This window comes from Colobus angolensis, unplaced genomic scaffold (genome assembly GCF_000951035.1).
Source record: "Colobus angolensis palliatus isolate OR3802 unplaced genomic scaffold, Cang.pa_1.0 Scaffold170, whole genome shotgun sequence".
Classification (NCBI taxonomy): Eukaryota; Metazoa; Chordata; class Mammalia; order Primates; family Cercopithecidae; genus Colobus; species Colobus angolensis.
The window spans coordinates 2,819,222-2,830,730 of record NW_012114822.1 but is presented as its reverse complement, the minus strand read 5'-3'; the positions used below and the strand labels follow the sequence as shown (position 1 = coordinate 2,830,730).

Below are 11,509 nucleotides of genomic sequence, written 5' to 3'. Positions count from 1 at the left end.
AAAAAAAAAAAAAAACGTAAAAGGAACAAAAGAGCCTATGGGGCTGGGTCTGCCTCTGGCCACCTCGTCCCTTGTCACACAGGACCCCCTGGCAGTTGAGTCCCATGTGTCAGATCGGACTCCACGTCTACAACCCCATGGCGGGGCTTCCCGATGGTGGGCGTGGACAGGTGGCGCTGCACCTGCTTTTCTCTCTTGCGTGGACAGGTGGCGCTGCGCCTGCTTTTCTCTCTTGCGTGGGCAGGTGGCGCTGCGCCTGCTTTTCTCTCTTCATCTACCCTAGGGATCATCCTCTGTAGGTTTCGGTTTCAGTTCATTGGGCTGCCATAACAAAATGCCACAGCCTGGGCAGCTTAGGCACAACAGAAACTTATTTCTCACAGCCCTGGAGGCTAGAAGTCTCCAGGGACTTGGGTCATTCCAAGATCGGGGATGGGCAGATTCCGTGTCTGGTAAGGGCCAGCTTCCTGGTTCATAGTGCTTCTCGCGTGACCTCACGTGGTGGTTGGGGCAAATGAGCTCCCCGGGCCCCTTTCATGAGGACCTTGATCCCATTCGTGAAGGCCCACCCCCATGCCCTCATCACCTCCCAAAGGCCCCACCCCCTAATACCATCACCCTGGGGGTGAGGATTTCAACACATGGGAGACACAAACACTCTGTCTGAGTGGCTGTATGTGAAAGATTTCCTTATCCTTTCCAGTGACTTCCTTTTCAAGGCACTCCAATGCAAAATTATTATTATTTTTAGAGACAGGACCTTGCTGTGTTGCTCAGGCAGGAATGCAATGACTATTCACAGGCACTATCATGCTCACTGCAGCCTCAAACTCCTCCTGGGCTCAAGTGATCCTCCAGCCTCAGCCTCCTAAGTAGCTGCGACTACAGGCACATGCAACCGTACCTAACTTTTTTTTAGAAAATTACTTTCAATGGCTAGCCAGGTGGAATTGAACATTCTTCTTCTTTTATTAGAGATCTGGGGCATCTCCAATTGATTCTCATTACAAACAATGCTGTGAATGGGCACCCTTTTACTTAAACATTTTCTGCATTTGGGATTATTTTCTGGGCCCGAGGACAAATACTTTTTTGTTTGTTTGTTTGTTTGAGACGGAGTTTCACTCTTGTTGCCCAGGCTGGAGTGCAATGGCACGATCTCGGCTCACCGCAACCTCTGCCTCCCAGGTTCAAGCAATTCTCCTGCCTCAGCCTCCGTAGTAGCTGGGATTATAGGCATGTGCCACCACGCCCGGCTAATTTTGTGTCTTTTTTTTAGTAGAGACGGGGTTCCTCCATGTTGGTCAGGCTGGTCTCGAACTCCCGACCTCAGGTGATCCACCCACCTCGGCCTCCCAAAGTGCTGGGATTACAGGTGTGAGCCACCGCGCCCGGCAATGACAAATACTTTTATATATGGCCCTAAGTGTTTCTCGGTACAGCAGTGACTGGCCTGGCCTTTGGCACCTCATAGCATCCTGACCAACACTCAGAATTGACTTATTTTTCATCTTTGCTGAATAAATGACACAAAAGATGACCTTGTGTTTGAGCCATGGGGAATGTGAGTCTCCACTTCCCAGAGGACTGCCATGACTTTCTACTGCAACGATCACTTCCTTAGGACGTTGACAGCATGACACTGAGGCACCCTCAGGCTTCCCAGGGAGCAGGTGAAGGAGGGGCCTAGGCCAGCTCCGGCACCACTGGCCCAGGTGATCGTTACAGCACCCAGACAAGGGGTGACACATTAGGCAAGCATCCCAGGGCACACAGAGTATGTGGCAGTCACTTCAAGCCCTGGTGTGTGCGTCTGTGCTCTCCCACCTACCGCCTGCCACCCCCAAAGCACCAACGTGCAGCTCACCCACCTACACGAGGACTCACCGAGGTGGGGCAAACATGCAAGCTTCGCAACCCACCCCAAACCTAGCACCTGCTTCTTTGGAGGTCCGGCTGGGAGCCTCTGTCTGAGCCCTCAGGTGCTCAGAATCAGGTGCAGGGATTCTGTGACTGCATCTGGGGCTGGGCAGGAAAAGTTCTAGAGCTGGTGAGGGTGGCCTGATGCTTCCCCATTCTGGTTTGCATGGGCTTGTCCCCCAGCAAACCCTGCCCTACTCACAACAGGTCACAGTAAAGCGATGCCTGGAACTGTCTTTCTCCCCCCAAGTCAATGTACGTGGCTATGGCACCACCCATTGGCCAAAGGCTGTTAGGGCAGGGCTGCACAGAGCCAGGCAAGAATTAGGCACAGCCTCTGGGCAGGGCAGTGCCCATCTTGGAACGAGCCAAGCACTGTCTGCAAGTGTGTGTTGTTTGAGGCTGATTAAGCACACTACAGTATGCCATGCAGACACGATCCAACAGACCTACAGGCGCGTGCTTTTCCAGGGCCGTGGCCTTCCACCTCCCTGCTCTGCAGCTGGTTTCTGGCAGCGTCTGTGGGGCTTCTCAGTGCTGGGTATATAGAGGGGAGTAAGTCAGAGGAGTCTGGGTTCTGGCTGAGGGGACGGACGAGAAGTAAATGAGACCACGCCACATGGCATCAGGTGCTCTCAAGACAGCCCAGAGATGTCAAGGCGGGACACGACTTCAGACGAGAGGCATTTGAGCTGAGGCCTGAAAGACCAGGTGTTAGGCAGGAGGAGGTAGGGGAGGCATTGGTACCACAGGGAGAGGAAAGAGCAGCAGAGCAGAGCGGGGAGGCGGTGGGGAGCCACCAGAACACAGGGACGCAGTGGGAGACATGAACAAAGGTCCAAAGAGGCAGGCTGCCAGGCCTTGCAGGCCAGGATGAGGGGTGGGTTCAAGGGCCTCTCAGAGGAGGCACAAAAGCAGGTTCACTCAGAGAGTGACTTGAGGCAGGAGGAAGGCAGAGTGCACCTCTTTGTGCTGTCCCTCGGGACACCCCTCATGCAGAACCATCCAGCAGCCTTCCCCACAGCGCCACGGGGACACCTGGTAATGGTTTCAAGCCTGTCCTTCATAGGGCAGAAGGCCACTGATGACCCTTAAGCTTGGTTCTCTCCCAGCTTAACATACTAAAGAAAAAAGTAGGGCCAGGTGCGGTGGCTCACGCCTGTAATCCCAGCACTTTGGGAGGCTGAGGCGGGTGGATTGCAAGATCAGGAGTTCGAGGCCAGCATGGCCAACATAGTGAAACCCTGTCTCTACTAAAAATACAAAAATTAGCCTGGTGTGGTGGCACATGCCTGTAGTCACAGCTACTCAGGAGGCTGAGGCAGGAGAATCGCTTGAACCCGGGAGGCAGAGGTTGCAGTGAGCTGAGGCCACGCCACTGCACTCCAGCCTGGGCAACAGAGCAAGACTTTGTCTTTAAAAAAAAAAGAAGAAGAAGAAAAGTAACATCTCCCAGACATCCACACAGGAGTCTTGCCATGGTCCCATTTCACTATCAGGAGACCCTGTGGGAGGATTTTGTTTCACTATCTGGCAGCCTGGGAGGCTGGAGAGGTGGCTCTGTGTGTCTGATGGGTACGGATGGCAGGAGCCGGGACCCAGGACGGCTCTGATTTGCTGGTGGGCGGCTGCGTCCCAGGAGCTGGCAGAGCTCTGGGCCAGGCCCAGGGAGTCCATGAAGGCTGGTGTGATCCAAAACTTCGATACATAGACTGACAAGTATTTGCGCTCCATAGAAAGAGCTCCCAGCAGCCAGTGCCTCGGATGTGCCCCACACCTCCTGCTCCCAGGACTGCAGGAGCAGGAAAAGCCCCACCCTGCCCTGGCACAGAGCCATGAGCTCCTGATCAGCACCTGCCCGGAAGCACCCTCTGCCATGCTCTCAAAAGCAATCGGCATCACATGGCCCGTGAGGCACAGGTGCCCCAGCAAACCACAGGCACTGGGTTCCTCATGGCCACAGGGCTTCCAGCCAGGACAGCAGCTTCAGAGGCAGAGCCCAAAAGAACAGCTCTACTGCTTACTAGCTCTGTGACTTTGTGCAGCGACACAACCTCTCCATGTCTCAGTCTCTGTAAACACAGGCAATAAACGGTCCCAACAGGCTGCTACAGAGATTCGAGGAGATAACGAATGGGAAGAACTTGGTGCTTAGGAAACTCCCAGAAGATGCAGGGAGATGGGGATAAGGCAACTGACAAACAGGGAGTGCGTGGACCATGCCCAGCATCCAGTGAGGACCCAGAGAGGGCGCGGTCTCATCACCGTGCCCAGCCACGGCCATCTCCTGGCTGAAGGCAGCTCTGAGGATGCAGCTGTCTGGAAAGCCACCTAACTGTTCTAGGCCTCAGTTTCCCCACTTGTAAAACAAGGTTAAGAACAGTGCCTGTCTCAGCAGGTGGCTGGGAAGACTACACAGGGAGAGGAAGGGTAAGCTCGAGCAGGGCCACGGGCTCATCGTAAGCGCTTAGTCGGTGGAAGCTCTCCGTGACAATGACGGTGCCAGGCCCAAGTTCCCAGCATTCATCAGATAATGCCTAAGCATGCTCCATGCCTCAGTCTGGGGAAACCAAGGGCAGAAGTCCTGCCGGCCCTCGTGGGGCTACCACTGTGTACAAGGTCAGGAGTGGAGAGCAGCTGGAAGCAGGGAGGGAGCCAGGCCATCAGGCGCACGGCTGGACGTCATGTTTTGTTTTTGTAGGAACAGGGTCTCACTCTGTCACCCAGGCTGGAGAGCAGTGATGTGATCTCAACTCACTGAAGCCTCGACCTCCCTGGGCTCAGGTGATCCTCCTGCCTCAGCCTCCCGAGGAGCTGAGACTACAGGCGCACACCACCGCACCCGGCTAATTTTTGTAGTTTTTGTAGAGACAAAGTTTCATCCTGTTGCCCAGGCTGGCCTCAAACTCCTGAGCTCAAGTGATCTGTCCATCTCAGCTTCTCAAAGTGCTGGGATTACAAGGTTTTTATGTAGAGCCTGGAAGAGGTGAGGGGAGGGCCCTGTAGATATCTAGGGAAAGCCAGTGCAAAGGCCCAAGGGAGGAATGCACCCAGCAAGTCCAAGAAGCAGCAGAAAAGCCAATGTGGCCAGAGCAGAGTTGAGAAAAAGATGTAGGAGGCGAGGTCCCAGAGCCGCACTAGGCAGCGACAGGGACTCATGTGGACGTGCCTTTGACTCTGGGCAAAACAGGAGACCTGGAGGGCTCTGAGCAGGCAGTACTGTGCTCTGACCACATGTCCCTGGCTACTGGTGGAGAACAAGGCGGCAGGGACCAGCAGGATGACCTGTCAGGAGGCTGCTGCAGTGATCAGGTGATTGGGTGATCAGGAGAGCACCATTGGACCCAAAGTGAGGGTGGGCCTGGGGGGCTGTGCTCAGATCTGGACTTCCTGGAAGGTAAAGCAGTGGGATCTGCTCCCAGAGCTTCATGAGTGTGGGAGGGAGAGAGGCTGACAGAGGCTCCAGACTCTGAGCCTGAGCACCTGGGGGTTGCAGAGACCATTTATCAAGGGGAAGGAGGCTGGAAGAAGCAAACCCGGGGCACGGACAGGAGTGTCTTTTTCTGCACATCAAGGCCAAGCAGGCCAAGAAGGCATCCAGATGGGGCTGGCCAAGAGGCCCCATTCAGAGACAGAACCTTGGGACTTCCAGCCACAGACTGGAAGGCATCACCAGGGAAGTGTGGATGGGGGGGTCCCCTGCCCCACCCAGGGCCCCAGCAAAGCCTTTCTAGGCACCGGGGCTGTTCTCACCCCCACACCCTGGGGCTGCCTGGAACTCAGAGACCTCCTCCTGAGCCTAGAATTTCTGGATCACAATCCTGGGGACCGGCAGCCTAGAGGCTTCTCTAAGCCAATGTGTCAAAACTGTCCCTCCAGCAGCCCCAGATCCGAAGAAGCAAGGAGGGGCAAGTGTTCAAAGCACAGGTTCGAGGCACAGTCCCAGCCCAGACCTACCACCTGGGGCCTCAAGCAAGTGTTCAATCTCTCTGTACCTCAATTTCCTCATCTATGCAATTGAGATAATAAAAATAACAGCAGCTGGGCACAGAGGCTCACGCCTGTAATCCCAGTACTTTGTGAGGCCGATGTGGGCAGATCACTTGAAGTCAGGAGTTCGAGACCAGCCCGGCCAACATGGTGAAACCCCGTCTCTACTAAAAATACAAAAAAAGTAGCTGGGTGTGGTGGCACACGCCTGTAATCCCAGCTACTCCGGAAGCTGAGGCAGGAGGTTCACTTGAACCTGGGAGGCAGACGTTAGAGTGAGCCGGGATCGCACCATTGCACTCCAGCCTGGGTGACAGAGTGGGACTCTGTCTCAGAAAATAAAAACAAGAACAGCTGCCTCTCTGGGGTGTTGTGAGGATTCCATGAGCTAAACTTTAGCTCCTAAAGCATTTTGGAGCTTTGCAGAATGCCAAGTGCTGACCAAATGGCAGCAAAATAATTCTGCGATTATGAGTGAGAGCATCACCCTCTTGGCCTTCCAAGCCCCTCCTTTACCTTTCCTCCCCATCTTGGGGATTTTTCCTTCCCCGTGTCCATCCTCTCCTGCCAGGGACCCTCACTGTCTCTCTCTGGAAGGGTGCAACAGGAATTTGGGACTTGGCCCTCACCCCTGCCTCAGGCTCTCAGGCTCAGGCCCATCCTCCCCACAGCCACCAGAGGGTGCTCTCTGAACGTGACTGAGCTGCGCCAGAGCCTCGGGTCCAAGGAATCAATCCAGCCCCAGCCCAGCCATCCACCCCTCCTAAACCAGGCCCTGCCAGCAAACCCACTCCTTAACCTGTACCATGCAACATCCCCCACAACCACATCCAACCATCCACACTTACCGTGGCTTGGTTCATTCTACATACGCACACACACGCACACGCGCACGCACACAGACACACACACACAGAGAGCTTCCACTCCTCCACTGGAACACACACTGCCCACTGTTCTAGGCTGAATGCATGTGCCATGCTCTATATGACTGTGTCCCCACAAAATTCCTGTGTTGAAATCCTAACCCCCAAGGGAATGGTAGTAGGAGGCAGGGCCTTCGGGAGGTGATGAGAGCATGAGGACAGAGCCCTCACAAATGGAATTAGTGTCCTTGTAAAAGGGCCTGAGAGAGCCCCTCCTGCTAAGTGAGGACACACAGGAAGTAATGTGATGTCTACGAACCAGGAAACAAACGGGGCCTCAACAGACACAGGATCTGCCGGCGCTCTGATCCTGGACTTCCAGCCTCCAGGGCTGTGAGAAACACATTTCCGCTGTTCACAAGCCAGCAGGCTGTGGTCTTAGTTCCGACAGCCCAGGCTGACAGAGCCAGCAGCCACTTCCTGCATCTCACCAGCGTGGCTCAGAGCTCACAGCGCCTCCGCTGGTCCCTGGTCTCTGATGTGGCTTCCACTTGGCCTCTTGACAGAGTGGCATCATGCCCGTGCCCATGGTGGGGACCTGCACCTCACACTCCCACTCTCCAAGCTGGGGCTGAGTCTTCCTCCTCTCTGCCTCCCTGGAGGCCACAGCAGGTGTGCTAACCGAGCCCCATAGTGCAAAGGCTGCAGCTGCGGCACCACGGCAGATGCCCTGTCCTCAGTACCCAAGGGCTGGCTTCTCCCCCACAGCTGACCTTCAGAGAAAATGTCCCCTCCCCAGAGCTGGGGATGGCTGAATGTCCTATAGCAGCCCTGAGGTTGACACTAGAGACCATGCCCCTTGTCCCCAGCTTTGGGGTTGCAGGGCCCTCCCCAGCTGCACGATTCTGGGGCAGGTGGAGAGCTGTCCCCATCGTGGGCACAGTGGTACCAGGCCAGTGAGCTTCAAAGCCAGGAAGTGGCCAAGTCACAGAGAGCCACGGCACTTGCCATGGCCACCAGGGTTGGTCAGGGCAGAGGTGGGACCTCCCCTACGTCTGCTGTGTGGCCCCTATTCTTGGCCATTGCAATGAAGTCCACCCCACGCAGGCAGGGCATGCTTCTGATCAGGGCCAGGTTGGCAGGGGACTCGGCATGGCGGGCAGTGGTGGAGGGAGGGCCTGTCAGCTTGCTTGACGCTTCATCTCTGGTGGGTTCCCACACCTCCTGGCTGAGGCCATAACCAAGCATAGCTCTGAGGGTCCGGTGCAGAACTGCTTGGGCCACTTCCCCCAAAGTTCCCAAGGCCCAGTGCACAAGGGGAGGGAAGGCTGCAGGCCTGGCTCCCCAGGGAACTCCTGTCCTGAACCCACACTGGTGCGGCCTCCAGGGCCCAGAGGTATGGGGCCCACACCCTTACCCCATTCTGGCTGTTGCAATGTCGGGTGCTGATGATGGCGCCCGCCTCCTCGATCATCTTCAGGATGGTCCCCCCATGGACATTGCCGGCCACATTGGCGTCATCTGGCCGCATGATCCTAGGGCAGAGGAGAAGCAGGATGAGGCCTCTGGAGAGGACGCCATTCATGCAACGTTCACAATCCAAGGAGGGGAGAAGGTCCCCAAAGGGCTCGATGGCTCCCGGAGGAAAGAGAACCTTCTCCATGTTTGGACTCTTCCTAGATGGTGTGTTCATCAGGGTGTGGCGCCATCTGCCAGGCCACAGAAGGGGCTCTGAGATGCTGTTTCCATGACGGAGCAGGAGGGCAGAGGGGCACTTTCTCCCCCTGAAGCCACAGGTCCCTGGCCTGCCCTGGCAGGGAAGGGCTGATGGTAAAGACCTTTAAGCAGAGCCACAGGGCAGGAGGTGGCAACTCAGCCCTTGGGGTTCCCAGTGACCAACACAGACTGTGAAAAGCAAATTCCCAGGACCGCCACCACCCCCATCCGGAGTCCCAGAGGAACCAGGTAGCCACGGCTGTTCTGAGAACTAGACATGAGTCACAGCTTCAAGACCCTAGGCCCTGTCAGCAGGTGAGCGCCTGCCTGCTGCGCACTGAGTTCCTCTGCGGGTCCCGGGGGGCAGTGTGCAGTCAGGCCCTGGATTGAGGGCAGGGAGCTCTCCTAGCTCGGAGAGAATGAAAACGCCACCTCACTTCTCACTTCCCCAAAGAGGAACAACTTCATCCTTGTTGCGAGCAGCTGGCAGCGTGGGAGCTCCACGAAATCTCTGGAATCCCAACAAGCCAGCTTGGCAGTCCCACCAGGGCAAGTTGCCTGGCATCTTCCCAGACAGCACCTGGCTGATGAAAGCCACCTTCACAGGCCAAGGCCTGGAGATGAGTGGCAGGCAGTGGGCACAGGTCCAGGGCACAGCACCCACCTGCGGCTTGTGCAGCCTGCCCGGCCCTGTTGGCCAGTGTGGGGGCCCCAGGAGCAGCGTCTCCCCAGGTCTGCATCTCCTTCCTGCTCCTCTAGCGGCTCCAAGGCTGGGCAAGTCACTCTCCCGAGAGCATTCCTGGCTCTGGCTCTTACTCGCTAGGTAACCTGGGCAAGCTGTCAGAACCCTCACTCCTCCATGTGCTCATCTGTACAATGGGCAGAACGACAGCACTGAGACAGCACTGCCTCACGTGACTGTGGGAGACATGCAGATCGCACGCTCACCCCACAACAGCGCTGGCACATGGTACACGGTAGACAGTCCACACGTTAACCAGGAGAATTTTTCCCTCTTCGGTAAGTATTTAGCCAACCTGGTCGGAAGCTCCAAGAAACCCAACCTCTGGCCACAGGATGCCACTTCTAGAGCAAATGACCACGGATGTCCTCCAGCGACCGACAGCTGCCCATCCCCAGTGTCACCCCTCCACCCTGGGTGAAAGTCTATTATGCAAACCAAGGCCACTAGGCCAACTGGCTTCTGGCCCTGAGGTCAGGCAGGGCCCAAGGTTCCGCAGGAGGTTCAGGACAGTGGCCTGTGGAGCAGGAAGCACGGCGTGACACACGGTGGCCGGGGGATCCCCAGAGCACACAAGAAGCCTCATTTGGCTTCTCGAGTTTCCACGTTAAAATACCTCTGTTTTTAAAAATTGAACTTACTCTATGAAAGGTTTTTGGGTTTTTTCATCTGAGTTACCAGGTAGCCAATTATAAGTCACAAAACGATTCTATCAACCTCTTCCCTTTGTTTTCCACTTAGTAGGAAGGGCCTTCCCTGCACCAGCTGCAGGGGGCAGAGAGTCCCTTTCCACACAGGCCTGCCCTGGAGGCACTAGCCAAGGCTGTGGGTGGGTGCGGAGAGCAGGGCCCAGCCCCTGGTTCTAGACACTGAGGAAACATCAGCCCAGCGTTTCCCAGGAGCACCAGAGCCGCCCTCCACAGCAGCCTGAATGACTGCTGCAGGCCTCAGTTTGTCTGTCTGTGAAGTGGAGCCACACACAGCAGGTTGGCCCCCAGGAATGACACAAGGCCAGGGAGAGGAAGCGCCGGCCAAGGGCTACAGAGCAGCAGAGGAAGCGCTTTCATGCGGCAGGCACCGGAGACAGGACAGATAAGCAGGTAGCCTTTAAGACAGAAGGCCAGGGACAGTGCCTGAGGCCCGGGGAAGAGCCTAGAGACACCTGGCAACAAAGTGAGGACTCGGCACTTGGCGCTGTGCCATCAGGAGTACATGCCAGGAACTGCAGACTGCACACCAGCCGGCTGCCACAGGCCTGGCCACCTTTCTCTGGCACCTCGGGTCCTGCACCAAGGACCATCCTAACTCCCCAGCTGACCACCCAGGAAGCCAGCCCCTGCCCTCAAGGTCAGATACAGCTCTCCCCCACAGGACTTCATTCCTGCCTGGGGATTGCGCTGTCACCTCCAATGCATGAGGTCCAAAGCCCAACTCACTCACCCCTTCCCCCTTGTCCCAAATCAGACATCTTTCCTCCAAGCCGGGGCAGCCAGTGAGTCAGTGAGTCCCGGCCTCAGCTGGGATTCCTTCCCAACCAGCTGCTCCGCACCTGGCCCTCCCTCTTCCCCTTCCTACCTCCCTCATTCCTTCCAAACAGCTCAGGAGCAGCTGGGCCCAGCCAGCCTCCAGGACCCATACACAGCTCTGTCACTCTCTCAGGCCCTGCCCCAGGGCCCGGCCAAGGCCAAGCGTGTCCATCCCAGGACAGTGTCCATGACTGCCTCCGTCTCCAGGCAGGCAGGGGCGACAGCCAGAGGAGCCAGGGAAGCAGCTGCCTCTCACTGGAGACTTTGTGTTCCCATTTCTAATAAAGACACGGGCACCAAAAGCACTTCACGTTCCTCTTTACTATTTTTTTTGTTTGTTTGTTTGTTTCTTGAGACAGGGTCTCACTCTGTCACCCAGGCTGGAGTGCAGCGGCACGATCTCGACTCACTGCAACCTCCGTCTCCTGGGTTCAAGCGATTCCCCTGCCTCAGCCTCCTGAGTAGCTGGGATTATAAGCACGCACCACTATGCCTGGCTGAATTTTGTATTTTCACTAGAGACAGGGTTTTGCCACGTTGGCCAGGCTGTCTCGAATTCCTGACCTCAGGTGATCCGCTGTTTCGGACTCCCAAAGTGCTGGGATTACAGGCATGAGCCACTGCACCCGGCCCCTCTTTACTATTAAAAAACTGAAATACGGCCGGGCGCGGTGGCTCAAGCCTGTAATCCCAGCACTTTGGGAGGCCGAGACGGGCGGATCACGAGGTCAGGAGATCGAGACCATCCT

At 56.4% G+C, this 11,509-nt stretch overlaps 1 protein-coding gene across 3 annotated transcripts in view; it reads right to left on the bottom strand.

Moving 5' to 3' along the window:
* ACOT7 (acyl-CoA thioesterase 7) overlaps positions 1-11,509 on the bottom strand; it is a 135,067-nt gene that overhangs the window by 81,497 nt on the left and 42,061 nt on the right. For all 3 annotated transcript variants that reach the window (XM_011938277.1, XM_011938278.1, XM_011938279.1), the window contains exon 2: positions 8,194-8,311. In XM_011938277.1, coding sequence (XP_011793667.1) covers positions 8,194-8,311 — 118 coding nt within the window. The remainder of the gene's footprint in view (positions 1-8,193; positions 8,312-11,509) is intronic.